This window comes from Montipora foliosa, chromosome 11 (assembly GCF_036669935.1).
Source record: "Montipora foliosa isolate CH-2021 chromosome 11, ASM3666993v2, whole genome shotgun sequence".
NCBI lineage: Eukaryota > Metazoa > Cnidaria > Anthozoa > Scleractinia > Acroporidae > Montipora > Montipora foliosa.
In genome coordinates this window covers 25,602,248-25,619,073 of record NC_090879.1, presented here as the reverse complement: position 1 = coordinate 25,619,073, position 16,826 = coordinate 25,602,248, and the positions used below count along the sequence as shown (strand labels likewise).

The 16,826-nt window shown below is 40.8% G+C and overlaps 1 protein-coding gene across 1 annotated transcript in view; it reads left to right on the top strand.

Annotated features, from left to right (window-relative positions):
• Nucleotides 1-6,732: 6,732 nt before the first annotated feature.
• LOC137975455 (alpha-N-acetyl-neuraminyl-2,3-beta-galactosyl-1,3-N-acetyl-galactosaminide alpha-2,6-sialyltransferase-like) overlaps nucleotides 6,733-16,826 on the top strand; it is an 11,305-nt gene continuing 1,211 nt past the window's right edge. The window contains exons 1-4 of the mRNA XM_068822577.1: nucleotides 6,733-6,904; nucleotides 9,526-9,616; nucleotides 11,316-11,972; nucleotides 15,199-15,303. Coding sequence (XP_068678678.1) covers nucleotides 6,877-6,904; nucleotides 9,526-9,616; nucleotides 11,316-11,972; nucleotides 15,199-15,303 — 881 coding nt within the window. The 5' untranslated portion in view covers nucleotides 6,733-6,876. The remainder of the gene's footprint in view (nucleotides 6,905-9,525; nucleotides 9,617-11,315; nucleotides 11,973-15,198; nucleotides 15,304-16,826) is intronic.

Sequence of the window (16,826 nt, the reverse complement as noted above, 5' to 3'; positions counted from 1 at the left end):
AGACATCGGCCGATGCTTTCTTTAGTAAACGACAAATCTTTGGCGATGAGATATCTATCGAGTTAGAGCTCGAGATGAGTTTCGTCTAACTTTGAACTGGGTGTGAATAAGCTTTGACTTATCACTGACGTAAGTGCCAATTTTCTCCAGAATCTACAAATTTCCTTACGATATCGTTTTTGTACCCAATTTTTTTAGTCGGTGGCATACAAAATTTATGAAAACAACTATGCGGATTGCAAACTCGGCTGTTAGCAATTGGACATTTTCAATTTGACGTTATTTATAGAGCCCGATTTATTTCTTGCTCTGCTACTGTGAATCGTATTGGTTATTTAAGGACACTGAGGGCTCAGATGTTATTTTCCCTTAAATATATCCGAAATTAAATCTAAATTCTTGAGATCGTGGTCAGCAGATACCCTGACTATCCGTGATACAAAAAAAAAATGCAATGGGATTCTTTCAACTCGCCGTAAAAGTAGTTGCCCACACGACTTACCCGTATTCGCAGGCCAATTAAGGGGGTGTTTACATGATACCGGTACGAGTTTCATTCTGGTACGAGTTCATCCCGGTTCTTACTTATCGCTCTGTATTTGTTTACATGATACCGGTGAAAAATCTCATACCAGTACAACTCATACCGGTATGAGTTCATCCCGGTAGTTGTACCGGATCGAAATTCTCATAACGGTATGAAAAGTTATACCGTTATCATGTAAACGCTACATTGACTCCCATTCCGGTACGAGTCGTCAAGTCGTGGTGGACTGGGACTATTGACGCATGCGTTGTATTTTTAAATATTGGACGCCATTATTGTTTTGGTTCATGCGTCATCCCTGTGTCAATATTTGTATCGTCCATGTAAACGCGGTATGAAATTGACAACTCGTACCAGAATGAAACTCGTACCGGTATCATGTAAACACCCCCTAAGATTGAGTCGCAACCTCGCAAAGGTTGCCAGTGATCTCTGCAGTTGGAGATCGTGTCATGCGCGAGTGAACCGCAAATTCGCGATTTTAGAATTTATCCATTGCTATTTGGTGCCCTTTCGTGTAGCTCTCACACCAAAAGAAGCCAAATGAGCAAAGTAGAGTTTCTTAGCAAGGTAAATAGAAGAGGAGTGATGTGATTTCAGTTGGCATCGTAGCCTGAATTACGCAGGACTTGGCTTCGTTTTGCCGTTAGCTGTTCAGCTAGTGAAGCCAGAAATATTACATATGAATCTTTACTGTGAAAATAAGCGAGAAAGATTGATTAATTTCATGTGGGGCATTTCGTTACACAGTGATAGCCCAAATCTCTTTCAAATTTATTTTAGCATCGAATTCCACCGTCATTCCGCAGTCTCAAATCCCGGAAAAATGAAACTAGGATTTACAGTTAAACCTTCGGGTTTCGGGTGAGCAGCACAAGAAGCGGAAAGTTGACAAAACTGGTAATAATTTTCTCGTGACCGAGCTAGAAGGAGTGGGTCTTTTTTCTTAGATGACGTCATAACCACAGTGCATTCCAGATTGGAAAAAAACTGTGCATTGCATAGAAATTAATGACGATGTATCGGGAATATTTCTCATGCTAGTTCGGACTTGCATCAAAATTTAACGTTGCAATAAAACCTACATTTCCAAGAAAAGACGCATCATGCAAAAACAATTGAAGCAAGCAAAAACACCTGAGCCGTTTAGTTCGCTCTTAAGCTACCGTAATACGAGCAACAAAAACGTCCAACTTGTTTTCGCAACATCGCTGCAAAACTGGTCGTAAAGCGATATTACGCGTTTTAACATTCCACGCACGTCTTTCAACAAAAAAATGTGTTTCAAGTTACTGCAGCGTGTTTCAGAAAGGAGATCTCCGTTCTACTTTCTGCAACAAAATCAACTTAGACAGAATTACAGAAAAATTACAATTATTCGAAATGTCAGCGTCCCGGAAACTTGAAGGTGCAAATAAGCGATTCAAAGTCTTTTTTAGCGGATAAAAAAAAAATTGTGAAAAAAGATTCTGACAAACTTTTTAAGTGCAAACGTTATTTCCTCAGGTTTTAAAATTATTGTTTAGAAAGAGTAGGGCTCCCTTTAATGAGTACCTCCATTCTATCAAAGTGTAATCTTGAACGTCTTGTCGAGTCGTACGATGTATAACTACTGTTAAGGCTATTTTTACAATTTCGAAGAGAATTTTTGAGAGAGAAAGAAAGAAAGAAAAGGGGGCATTATATTAAAGGGAGAGATCAGAAACATGATTTATTATCGTAATCAAGGTTCTCTTATTGATCAAATTATTTAGTGTGAGTTTTATTAATATATATTATGTCTCAAATTTAAGAATTTTTACAAAATGAGTATTTTATCTCGATAAATCTGAAATCAGATTATGGTTTAAAAATAATCCAAATTATGTGAATTTAGGAAAAACTTAAAGTGAGAATTTCTTAGCGCCGAGGAAACAGTGCATGAAGAGGACCCCCTTAAATCCTATGCCAGTATAAGTGCTGAAAGTAGTGAGCATTATTGCTCTGAGGTGTCACTGTCGCCTTCGCTGTCGTGGTTTCTTAAATTCCCAATCATTTGTGCTCGCGGTAATTCGTTTTCTTGTCTTTAGGCAGCCAGAATTAGAACTGTGATGTCGTTTGTAAATAGTTTCCAAGCTCTTATCTCAAAGTTATTCTCCATTATCATGTGACGTGGTGGGAGGGCATTTTTGTGGCCCAAACTTTGCCCAAACTATTCCTGAGGAACTGAACCGGTGATTTCAAAAAACGACTGGATGGAGCATCGTATTGCTGGTTTTCACTCACGTGATCAACAGCAATTACTGTTTTTTTTCCTAGCGGGCTCAGGTAGAAAGGAAAAATAATGTGGCGTCGGTCACGGGGACCAAGAACAACGTCGAGGCTTTAAAAAAAAACGTGGAGTGACGAGGAAATGTTTGCACCAATTGACTTATACGAGGCAAGACCTTGCCTCTGGGATGTTTCCTCCAAAGACTATTAGAATAGGGAAGTGCAGCCAAAGAACATAACCATTAGAAATAAACGCGCATGATATTGCGCACAAACTTCATTTTAGCCGTCTGGCTAGCTGAATATACCGGCTGGCTAGTCGCGGCCATATTTACGTTAGAAAGGGTTTTCCTAGGGTCTCTCTTTTTTACACGTGAAACTCCCGACAAACTCTCGTCAACTCTTGATCACTCTCAAGAGTTTCAACTCTCGTCAACTCTTGCTCTCGTTAATGTTTGGCAAGGGCTTTACGATGAGTCAACAACATGGCCGCCGCCTTTTTGTTGTGCTTCTCTTTCAAACAATAGATGCTCGATCCAGTCGTGTTTTTGAAGATCAGTGAATTGCGCTCTTTTCATTTGTAAAGGTTTCCATTTTTTTTTGTGGCCAAAAAAATGGTCGATGACCACGTGTATAAAACTAAAGGTTACTTTAAAAAGATTTAATTTACCAAAATATTCTTACGCTTTATTATTTATTGGGGACTGTTTAGTTGTTTTTGGAACAAAGGTGGGACACTAAGAAAGGTAGATGATTGGACACATTCAGTCCTCGTTGAAATGTAAAATTATCAAATAAATATTAAACAAGGAGGACAATTATCAAATCAGTGTGTGGTTGATTCTTCCAAATCCCTTAAGGGAACCTATGGCTTGACTATGAAGCTCCATACATACGAAGACATTTTTGAATGATACAGAAGAGGATGGTCAAGGGTGGGTCTTCATCACGTTTCAAGAAAAGTAAAATGGCCGTTTTACATTTCACAGACAATAAAATGGCCGTTTCACGAAAAACCCAAACAAATGTTCATACGTTTGTTAACAGCTACAGCCGACTGTCAAAAAGAAACTCGTCAGAACAGTTGGATTGGGAAGAGTCTCGCGACCTTCTGAGACGATTTCCGAGCCAGTGTTCGCCATGTTGACTGACCAGCAAAGCTGTCAAGGCTATCGAGCCCACGAAGGCTTACGTTTCAGTGAATAATCACAAAATCCAGATGTAGTTGTTGTACTTTGCTCTGCGAGTTATATTTACAGTCTATTGTTAGAATTTCTCAGGCTCCTACTCCCGCAAAATTAAAAAAAATTAAAGAAAAATTACGGTTCACGGTTAATTATACAACCCGATTCTCATTTCACAGATAAGTATTCTCAAAAATCAGGCCCCACGGTAATTGACAAAATCACCTTTCACGTAGAAAAAAGAGCCATTTCACATTTCACGGAAAATAAAAAAAGGGTAATTCACGGTTCGTGTAAATACCCTTCACCACCCTCGTAGAATATATGAAATGTTTATGTCTTTTATACTGCGGAAATTGGAATACGCGAGAGTTGCATATCATAGTAGTTTAGAAGCAACTTAACACCTACGAGGAAAGCTTGAAAAAAATTCCACGCTTGAACCAGACTCAAACCCATGAAGATTGCCCTATCCTTCTTCCTCTTATAATAAGGGTTACACGGAAAAAAGTTTTTTTTTCTTGTAGTGGATGTGCAATAGACCATATTCGTATTCTCGGTATTGGACTGGAACTAGCTTGCAATGGAAGCTAATGCGGGGGAATCTTTTCTAATGCAAATACTTTCTAATATATTCTCCCGCATTAGCCTCCATTGCAAGCTAGTTCCAGTCCAATACCGAGAATACGAATATTGTCTATTAGCTATCTATCTGGTTCACATTGGCACAAATCGAAACCAAACATAACAATTATAAACTCTAGATGCGAACCGCTGCCCAGTGGGTGGGGGGCGTTGCCTTGAGATCCAGAGATCTCGGGTTCTGATCCTGCCAGTGGGGATTTTTGACAATTGTTGCTGTCGTGTGTGTCATAGGGACCTTTAGATTTCTAGGACGAGGACGAGGACGAGGACGAGAACGAGCCGAGTTTTTAGCGAAAATACTTAGAAAATTTATAACCCGTACGATTAATCTTACTCTTTGTTAGCAGAATAGGTTGCTCAGTTATTCTTATTGCTGTTACCCTGGGCCTTTTTGCTGATCGAAAAATGCCAAAACTGCTACCGTGTTGTTGACTTGTTTTGACACGACGACATTCTTGCAAAACCTCGTACTAAAATGACGACGGTAACACGTTTTTCCCGCCAAAATGACGCTGGTTTGCGCGCGCTCACTGTTGTTCTATGAGAAAATCTCGTACTCGTAGTCGTTCTCGTCCTAGAATCTAAAGCTCTCTCATAGAGAGCTGTAGATTCTAGGACGAGAACGACTACGACTCTCTATGAGAGAGCTTTAGATTCTAGGACGAGAACGACTACGAGTACGAGATTTTGTCATAGAACAACAATGAGCGCGCGCAAACCAGCGTCCATTTTGGAGGGACGAGCAAAGAGTATTATGGTATTTTCGAAAAAATGTCCTTGTAAGCCACTGTATAAACGGAGCGTGTTGGAGCGGGATTCGGGACAATTCTGCGGGATTTTAATCCCACATTGCAATCACTAGACTTCATCCGCCCTCTCGAAATATCTGATATAAAGGAATCCAGGCTTAAAACTGGCAGCAGGGCAGCGGACGTTTTAGATACGTTACTGAAGATGTGTCGTTTTCGTCCGGGTGTCACCTCTGCGCTCCTCGGAATTCAGTGACCATGTCTAAAAGGCTCCATGAAAGTGAATCAAGTTGCCCTTGAGCTTCATGTTTCAGTTCGCAACTCTTGGGTCTGGACATTAACTTCGAGGGAACATTGAACTTCCATGGAGCTCAAAACCAATCCTTTATACAACTTCTTTATTCGACGAGCGCTATCAAACTGTATATAACTCGGAGGACATTACAGAACTTTTCGAGAAACTCCATGGAATGGTTGGAAACGAAATTACGTTTAAGAAACATTCACCTCATTTTTTTTAGTGTCTTCGAAGACTCTTGAAAATTGTAGACGGGGGGGGGGGGGGAAGTTAGCTGGGGTGTTCTTGGATTGTCAAGTGAACAGGTGATGAACTTTCTCAAAAGGTTTGTGATCTGCGGTGCAGATTGTATGTACGAAAATATCCTAATTAGAGGCACACTGATCTCAATATGCGTAACGAAGTGTCCCCTCACTCTTCTCTCATTTTTAACATCGCTCGTGTCTCCGATTACAGACAACTTAAGTCACAAAGTGTCCCCCATTGAAATGCTACTCCTCAAAAATGGATAAACAGCTCAATTTACCATAAGCCAAAAATAACGCTAACCTCTACCATTAATAGGCCCCAAAGGCTGAGACAGGGACACTTCGCTTGCGCTAGTTGAAGCCCGGATGTCAATTTAATTTTCCGGATGTTGAGGCTTCAAACTTTTTCATGACTGGACGCCAGATTAAAGACGCAAAAATATTCCGATCCATAAACGTAACAAATGCTATAATCTTTCGGAAAACAAAAGGCTAACAAGACGCTAAACTTCAGAGGTATAAATGTTGATTTGGTTTCGGCCGAATAAAAAGAAAAAAAAAACATTCATTTCAGTTTAACAGTGTTTTCCGGCAAATGGTTCTGGTTTACAACTCAAACTATTTGAGTTGTCAGGTGAATTTCGTTTTAATTTCGTGAATTTCTATAGCGTTGAATCGATTCCCTTTGGCTTCTGGCAGGTGTACCGATTACGTTTAAAAGTGCAGCTCTTGTATTTGTTTGGCAATTAAGAGAATTTTGTCAAATCAGTTTCCGCGAGTGAAACCTTATTAATCTGGGATTGTTTTTACACCTCCACTCTCGTTCTAAAATGCAAATGTGAAGAGCTGTAATTCTGTAGTCGGTCTTTTCCTTCCTGCATCAGGCGTCGGTTTTCGTTTTTCTCTTTGCTCCGGGGCTTCCAGCGTGCGAGGTGATCAATCTCTAAGCGGCTCGATGCCGTCCGATTTCCCACTTTATTACGGTAAGGAAAGCGAAATGTTAACTGGCAAATTTGATCGACGAACTGTACATAATCTTATTGCGGTAGACTTCATTCCGGCTGTGCTCTGAGGCGATACTTTGATAGACATTTTTTGGCGGTCGTGCTTAAATCAAGTTATAAATCAAGGACGCTTAGGCAAAGCCAAAACAGTCTTGGAATGAGCGAAGGAAATATGATTTTAACTACGCTACAATAACTTTCAAAGTACATCTCATGACGGTGCAACTGAGGTGACGTTCTTAAAAATCCGACCAGCTAAGTTCTTTTTTTTTTCCATTTATCGTACCAAGTCACGAATTTTTACGGCAATTAGTATCCCTAAAAATCTTCCTTTCATCTCTTCCTTTCTTTCTATTTTTTTAAATTTCGGCCATTTTTTTTTCGTTGTGTAAACCAGTATTGGTTATTTTTTTCTCAAGAACTGTTTGTTTTTGCGTCGCGATGTTTTTCGTTTTTCGTGTTCCCAGCCACGGTCGTTTTTTTTCGCTTTCTGTTCCTATCTCATTTTTTGTCGTTATCTGAACTATTAATCTCTTGTAGAGTGAATAATATTGCTCCATATCCGATAAACTCTATAGACGTCACAGCTAGGGAGATAAATCCAACTCAGACTGCGAAGAAATGTCCTATAATTTCTAATCAGCTGGTAATCGATGCGGCTTTTTTTATTTGGCCTAAAACTTTCTTCGTTGTTTAGCAGCCGATGTCAAAAAGCCTTTTTTGTTGGGCTTTTATATATACTGTCTTAAAACAAAGACAAACTCGTTGGACTTTATTTTTTTTTCCCAAATCTTAATTACTCTGTTCCAACCTCGAGCAAAGTATTTTAATTTGCGCCTTAATTTTTTCATTCGTTCAGCACGGCTGAGTGAAAGGTCAGTGTGGGAGGTTATTTTTGTTTTAAATAAAATCGATTGTATCGTACTTCCTCAATTATTTTTGTATAAAAAGGCTTGTGTTTGCGTCAAAATTAAAAACAGTAGATTTTATGTTCTCTTGCTTCTACCGACAAGTCAGTTCTAAAGAAATTAGTAATTGAAAAAATAAAGTTTCAAAAGCGCTGTGGAACAATGTTTGAGAATATTATTTCCATATTTTCTTTTTCTGAAACTAAAAGGTACTTTAGAATCAATACAGGAATATTATGAGCTAAAACAATACAAATCGGTCATATAACCGCTAAATATTTGTTCCCTCATGTTTGCCAATTTATAATGCATGGAAGTCATACAACCATTGACAATCCTTTCCGGCTTAAAATTTTCCATATGGCGCACGAAGAAATTAATTAATTCTGGAAATGCTCAACTCTGCTGTTTGTCTACACTCGTCCTCTATTTCAAGCAAAGAATATTTTAAATATTTCGAGCCGGTCCTTGTGCTGTACATGAATCAAGCTCGACGTAATAATTTTTAAAAAAATTTTGTCTCCATGTTGATAAGGAGAGACTTGGGGAAAAATTCCGCGCGCTCAAACCAGAATGGAAGAGGTTCCAATTTCTAATTCACATGAGCGCATTGGCAAAAGGAAGAAAACAACCATAGTGCACAAGCGGCAGGCATTTTAATGTTGAAAACGTTTGCCCTTCCCCCCTCTCTCTCAACCGTGTTGAAACATGTTGAATCGAAGTTAAATCGATGTTGAATGAGTTTAAAAGCGTTCCAACTTTCGCTAATGTTGACTGAAAATGAAGCAGTTTGTGTTCTTCTTTCAACATTGTTGGGTATGCACGTGCGGGTTAAAGGGGCACTGTCATGAATGCTCGAGTTTGTTTGCTGTCGAGCTCACGGAAAATTCTAGCTGCCATCATGGATTCACGCGTGAGTCACGTATATTCGCCGGAGTTTCTCCTTTGTCCACCCCAGTGGACACCATTTTGAACTTGTCGATTCAACTTGAGAAAAGTTAACCTGATACTTTTCAAGTTTTCACAAGACGCTAGCGCATGCGCTTCTCGTGACAGTTTTCCTTTAATCGGTCTCTCTTTTTAGGTCCGTATCCATAGTAACAGCCGCGACTGTAGCCTGGGATTGAATACCAGGCCTCTCGTGAAGCTTTGTTGAATCAGAAATGTTGATGATGTGTTTAAACCATTTGCCCTTTCTAGCAGTCATCGTTCAACAAAACCGACTGGATGTTGGAGTAAATTTTGAAGCCGATTGCCCGAGCGTTATACAACGTGAACGAAATGAAATAATCGCGAACTGAAAGACTTAAGATAGTTCGATATTGTCGTCGCCGTCGCATATCTTAAACTCTCTAATTAAAGAAAAGTCACTTAACCTTTCATTGGCAAGTTTGTTTCTTTCGGTCTGTTGTGACTGGCAAATGTAATAACTCCAGTCTTAATTGAAAACAACTCAGGTCTTTCTGAGTTGGCAATTAAAAAGGATAGCTTCCCGCCACTAGACTGAACTGAATCTGTTCGCTGTAACTGGAGGCAAAATGATAATAATAAATAAAGCGACAGAATTCCAGCAAAGCAAGCACAACATGTGTTTACTGGCAAAAAGATGAGCTTCACTTATATCTGGCTCATTCTGCACGCATGCTCCATTCTCTGCGTTGCCAAAAAACCTTACTCTTGTCATATTTGCAGCGGGCTTGGCAGACGAAGACATGCTAGATGAGTACCTTGTGGGTAGACGCCAGCTTGATCACGGACAAAGTTCAACTATGGACGTACGAAGGTGAGTGAAGTGTGTCTAGCTGTCTGACTGACTGGCCAAGCGACTGTCAGAGCGACTGACTGACCAAGAGCCATGGTAAACCGTATCGATTTAGTGACTGACTGCCGTGACTGATTTACTAGCTCAGCGACTCCAAGGCTGACTGACTGACGGACTCAAATACTTGTTGACTGGTTGGCATACCCACACTGATTTAGTCGCTGAGTTGAGTACTTCCAATGGTCATTGTCTGAGTGTATGACTCACTAATTTACTGACTTCTGGTTAGGTCACTGACTGAAGAATTTGTTTTCTGTTTGGTTGACTGACTGTCTATTAACTTGTTGTACAATGGTTGGTTAGCCGTCAAACAGTCCTTGATGAATGGTTGGCTTCTTTCACTGGATCAGCCTGGCTCACTGACTGACGCTCTAGCTGTCCGGCGCTATTGAATGATGACCCGCACCCAACCTAAGGAACTCTTTCTGCTGAAGGAATGCCAGTCAGACCAAGTACCACCCTCAAAATAGTGCAATTCTAAAAATGAGCTTTAAATACAGTGGTGCTATGACTCGGAATCAACTTCCAAATGAAGCTAAATTGTTGAATTCACTAAATTTAGTATATACTAAAACAGTGGATAGCGTTGAACTTGCGCGCTGACTGGCTCGTCAAACTCCGAATATCCTGTGCTATTTACCTCCGAGCAACTCGGGAAAAAATGGAGTCCCGATTTGCATCCGTGACAAGTGAAGAAAACATCCAAATTAATTTTTTGCGCTGTATATTATCTCACTGTTTTAGTATATACTAAAACAACTATTCACCTCAGTGTCGGTGGCTAACGTTGGATATTTACCTCGCCGCTTCGCGGCTCGGTAAATATCCACCGCTAGCCACCTCTACTTCAGTGAATAGTTGTTAAATATTTACCGAGATATACTCGAGGTAAATATTCCCCAATATTTACTGAGCCTGAGGCGAATAATTGTTTTAGTGTAATTTCCAGCGGTGAATATCAAGAAAGTGCAAAACAACGGGTTAAAACAAGATAAAAAGGCACGATAAAAAGGCTTAGCAGCCGTGCCTCCAAAATGTTATATTCACCGGGTAGCGCGGTGAATATAACACCAAATTCTTATATTCACCACTGAAAATCATACTTGATCAATAGATTTATATAGCGCCATATCCAATGCCTACTCTATGACGCTTAACAATTTTGCAATTCAAAACCTAATTAACCAAATAAATCAAGTGAAGCTATGATCTTCGCAGTTATGAGAGCAACTTTTGCAATTGCGTAGAGAAGCCTGAAAAATTCAGGACTTCAACGGGGTTTGAACCCGTGACCTCGCGATTCCGGTGCGACGCTCTAACCAACTGAGCTATGAAGCCACTGACGTTGGGAGCTGGTCATTTGTGGGTTCTAATGGTCCCATGAGGAATGAATCAATGCAACCAACAATCAATCAACCGACGCTTGGTTTTGAATTTGGTGTTATGATTCATTTCATATACCATTTCATCATTAACCAAATAAAATTAAGTAAAAGTGACTGGTTCAACTAGAGAATAATAATTAAGAAGTTATAGCGTATGTCTGCCTAAAAAAGATAGGTCTTTTGGATTTAAATAAAGTATACCATACCATACCATCATCTTTCTGTCAGGAGTTGTTTGATATCCAACGAGCTCAAGGCATCTTTTTCTGAAATAGATTTCTCAACGTCAAGTATCACCAGGCATCGGTTGGAAAGATAAAGAAGGCAGCCGCTGCTGGGACAATAGCTGTCTTATTCATCATTGTTTTAATGTCCACCATTGGCTCAACACGAACAGAAAATCTCCCTTTGAAAATGCCAATTTCAGCCGCAAAAACAGATTCGGAAACTAAAGTGGAAGACATTGATGAAAAACAACATCGTTCACTCGCGCAGACCACGAGCCCGGACATACCTTTCGAGTTATCAATTAAATGTAATGCATGCGCGTTGGTGAGTTCCTCTGGAATGCTGCTGGGTAGCAACGCGGGCTCACAGATTGATTCTGCGGATTGCGTCTTTCGATTCAATTCGGCGCCGACGCTTGGTTTTGAAAAAGACGTTGGAGGCAGAACGACAATGCGTGTTCTTTCAGTAACGGGATTCGAGTCTTTGATTAGAGGCACTTGGCAGCGCACATTGGATTCCTTTGAAAATCTCGATTATATGATACTTCTTGGGCCTGGAAAATTGCTATGTAAGAATTGTACTCTTTCCAAACTTTATCAGCGGTTTTCTCGATACCTTGGAAACACGAAGCTGCTGAAAGTCACAAAAGAAAGTTATGAGTTGGTGAAACAGGAGTCCATTAATCTTGGCTTCAATTATGCAAGGTAATGAAAAGGTAGATTTCTTTTTAAATCTTTTTCCTGTTTTAGCTTCTGTTTGTGAGATCTGCTACACTGGTGTCGCCAATTCTGACAGGCAAGAATTCAGTTCAGAAAAGGAGCGATATCATTACTTGAACGAAGAACGTTATTTCGTTATTGCTTTTTTGTCAGTTTCTGCGTTACTGTGCTTCGTAATCTGGCTTACACATATCGCGCTATAAGCCAATCAGAGACAAGAAAAAAAGTCACTTGGAGAACCGCCCTCCAAAACGCAGCTATTACAACGGTTCTGGTGATTGGTTTAGAAAACACAACACAGTTGCATCCTACACGCTCTTATCACGTATGGCAAGTGTTTGCTTTACGTTATTATAATTGGTTCATTTCATTTTCTGCCTGTGTTTTAATTGGTCAACGTCAATCCATTGAAAATCGCTCTTGAGCCCACTTGTGCGAAGTTCCTAACCATTCTCTGCTTGTTAAGGGAGCTCCAAATAAAGTTCGGTTAAGGTGGCTCAAACCAGTTTCAACGCTTTCAAGTAACGCTCTTATTAGAAGGATCGGCGCCACAATGCTGTATCACGTACCTTGTTACGTGAAATCTTCGCGACATCTTTATTTCGCGATTTTGATGTGCGCATATTTCGCGACACTTATATTTCACGACACTTAAAATTTCGCAATTTTGCGAAAAATTTATAATTTGAATCACTTTTATTTCGCTTTTTGAGCAATACACAATTTACATTTTATTGGCAATAGTACACTGGCAGGAATAGCTCCCTTCCATTTAAGACACCATTTATTCCCGCCTTCTCCCATCCTTTCAAGACGTGAACACTCCCCTATGCACTGCTGAAAATGTTATACTGTGACATTTCCACCAACCAAGTTGCATATATTGGTTTCAAAACCGATAGCTTAAGGTCGACCGACATTCATAAGCAAGGGGGTTTGGAAATTCAAAGAACATGGAACATGTTCAATTAATCCGTTGTCTCCATTTTGGAGAAGGCTCTATGGCCGGACAGGAGTGTCAAAACGTAGGGACTTTTAATTATTGCAAATGTGTAAGCTACATTCAATTTTCTTTAACCAGAGTATCCTCAAACTATGTCTCTGCAAAGTCCCAGGGCTGGATCACTTTATCCAGTGGATAAGTCGCTATCAGATATAGCCTATGTCTTTACACTCGGAGTGTAAATACAGTATACCTCGCGTCAAACATTGGCTAAGGTTTTCGAGCAGGCCTTACTCAGGGCACGTATTTTTATCCACAATTCTGGAATAAGAATGGTTGGTACGGAATACTGGGAATAATTCGGATTGTTCGCATAAAAAAACGCCCGTCGAAGGCGGTCCTGGCACGAGTGAACATTGCGTAACAAATATGGCGGCCGATGAAGAGGCAGCCATTGCAGCTGTTATCACAGCAGTTTTCCTTGTAAATAAAGAGGACGAAGAAAATAGGGAGACTGTTTTGGATTTGCCGAATGTTTTGGCAGTCCAATATACAAAGGAGAGGCAATCATTTGCCAAATTGCTTTTTTCTTGTACGAAACATCACTGAAAAAAAACGTCGTTCTTTTGGTACAATGATATTAGACGCAATGTTTCATTGTGTCCACAAGTGTAACATGGTGGTGGGAGGCGCGGTGGCCAAATGGTTAGTGCGCTCGACACCGGATCAAGTGGTCCGGGTTCGGAGCCTGGCCGGGGACATTGTGTTGTGTTCTTGGGCAAGACACTTTACTCTCACGGTGCCTCTCTCTCCACCCAGGTGTATAAATGGGTACCGGCGTAATGCTGGGGGTAACCCTGCGATGGACTCGCATGAGTCGCATCCCATCCAGGGGGGAGTATAAATACTCCTAGTCGCTTCATGCTATGGAAACCGGAGGTAAGCGCCGACTTGATGAGCCTTCTAGGCTCGTAAGCAGTGACTTTTTAAAAGTGTAACATGATTTTTTCTCCGGAGGAAACATATTTGAATCCGCAGCGCTCATTTCGCCGTCCGCCATCTTGGATTTTCATTCGCAACATTCTGTTCATTCTGCCCCTGGGAGCAGAATTGAGGAATGGCGTTCTGCCCATTCTGGAATAAGAATGCCGAATAGAAAAACGGGGGCATTTTACATTCCGGCCATTCTCATTCCAGAATTGTAAATATAAAAAAAAACGCGCTCTTAGATGTGCTTGTTCATATTCACAGTTACACGAGCAAATACTTAAATCTTTGCACATATAGCCATCGAGCTGGCTTTCATTGCGGGCCTGCGGAACGAGTGAGGCCTGCCGCGAAAAAATGAGAGCTTTCAAGGATTGCATTGTTTCCCGAATAGAGCACGTTCGTCCACGAACGCAGCATTCTGATTGGTGAAAAATGACAGGTCCTGTTGTTATTTAGATGTGACAGTGACAGCTTCTACGTGCAATTTGCAGTCATTCTTTTAATGTTTTGCGCAATTTCTATTGGCTAATAATTTGACAAATTTAGTCATCGAGTTGACAAATTTTGACACTTTTGGAGGGGCCAGATTCGAAAAAACTATATCATCATTGCGGGCTCTCATTTTTCCCTCGCTGGCTCGTTTCTCGCGCGTGGCTTCGCCACTCGTCCTCCCCGGATAATGTTATAATGCCTTCGTTTTTGCGCACCGAAACTCGTTCCCAAACATTTCAACTGGAGGCTCGGGGTACGAAATCTATTGTCTATGGCTAATTTATAAAACAATTGGGATAGTGCGCCCACTCTCATTGGTCAATAGCTGTGTTTAGATGAGAGTATGGAAACACGGCTGTGACATCACACGAATTTTGATTGGTTATGTAGTCAGGAGCGCGTTTTGATTGGCGGGTAGCAAATATGTGCGTGTATCAAGAAAATATGTTTCAATCAAGAAGTAAAATAACTAGCATTTTCCTTCATTTGTCGAATTATCTTTGAGGAATATTTTATAAAAGCAATAGAGGACTTTTTTCCGTGTTTTCATAGTCTCATATAAACACTCGGGGAAGTTGGGAGAATTCTCGACAAACCCTCGACTGCGTTTCGGGGATGCATAATTTTCTCGAATTCTCCCAAATCCCCGTCGTGTTTAGATGAGGCTATGGAAACACGGAAAACGTCCTCTATTGCTCAAAGAGCCGCCGAGCGAATAAGGCCCATGTGAACTACTGCGGCTATCGTTTTTGCTATTTTAAGTTACTACCTTCGTTCTCTCTTCAGACAGGGTTTTCCCGTCTCTACAAGGTTTTACACGCTAAATCTTGCACGCCACGTTTGTGCTCAAATCAGAATATTTGGAATGGAATTGGAAAATCCTTGTGACAGGTTTGTTACAAAACTCTTAAATTCAGGGTGGGGGGGAGGGGGGGGGGGGGAAGGGGAGAGATTTTCAGGGTGGAGGGAGTTCCAAATCATTCGAGAAGAAGAGAATCTTGTCGACCTCCAAATGTTTGGGACGTTGGCGTTTCGAAAATTACCGTTCCATTTGATTTTGAACCAAAAATCCCCGAATTTTTCCCTAAATTTTCGTTCCCTAATGCACGCGATGGCAAAATCCCGGGAAAAGGGCTTGAATATTTGATTCAACATCCGTTAGATTTTGTTGAATGATGTTGAACGATGTTGTTTGCCGGGATCGGTAAACGGTTTTAACACATTATCAGCATTTGATTCAACAAAGAGGCCTTGTATTGCGTTCCAGGCTGCAGCCGCGGTTGTTGCTATGGATACGGAGCTTGATACATCATATGCAAATTTGTGACGTTCTCTTTGCCGTCGCCGTTGTCGTTGCTAAAGCTCCCTAATGTTGAAAGAGGAGGCAAACCACTTCAACTTCATTCAACATGAGCGAAATCAAAAGAATTGTTGAATAGTTGTCGAACTCTAAAAAATGTTTAAACGCTTTTAAACTCAGTCAATATCGATTCAACTTCCATTCAACAAGTTTCTACATGGTTGAAAGGGAACAAATATTGAAGCAACTGTTGAGGCCGTTTTCTCGGGCCTTAACGAGCACGTTCTTAGACGTAGAATGATAGGATTTTCATACCACAAGTCTTAATCTCGTAAGCAAACTCACCAACCCTTCGATGATGGTCCGCCAACTTGTGTGGCTGCTTCGCGCTACTTTTCTCTTTATCGCTCACGTGCAATGAAACCGTGCGCGCGCACACGAACAGCACGGACGCACGTGCCATCAGACGAAAGGCACGATCTCCTCTGTTTTATCCCGTCTTTGTAATTATTGTTCGTTTTCATCTCGGCTAAGAATAAGATTGCGCACTTTGAAGTCTGCCATCTTGGGTAAATGCTCCATCCAATTGTTCCGAGTCTGCAGATTTTGGTAAATTTTATTTCAATAGGTGGTTAACTCTAGGGAACTTAAAACAACCTTTTAACGTAACTGTTTTGACGAGGACCACAAAAAAATTACAAAATACGAAACGCACGTGGAGTGTCATTGGGGACTTTACAATCTACGACAATATGCGAGGCGGTCTTCCAGGAAACGCCACGAAACAACAACAATATCATTGGCTAAAAGTGGAAAAGTATTCTTGCTTCACGTGAGGCACGCATTTTAGCACATCAATTCATTCATTCTCGTGGTATTCTGCTCAACAACGACGTGAAATCACTAAATTTGAGGTTTTGACGACAAACGCGAGCGCACAAATATGAATCCAGAATTCTCTGCTTTTACTCTGAAACCGCTCGTACCAATTTAGTTTTAAAATACTTCGCCCCCATGTCCAGACGCGAGAGTAGCCAAACCGCGAGAAACTTAAGGATAGTGCAAAGTTATTTTTTGAGGTGACGTTTTCGTTGACGTCATTGCTGTCGTAGAT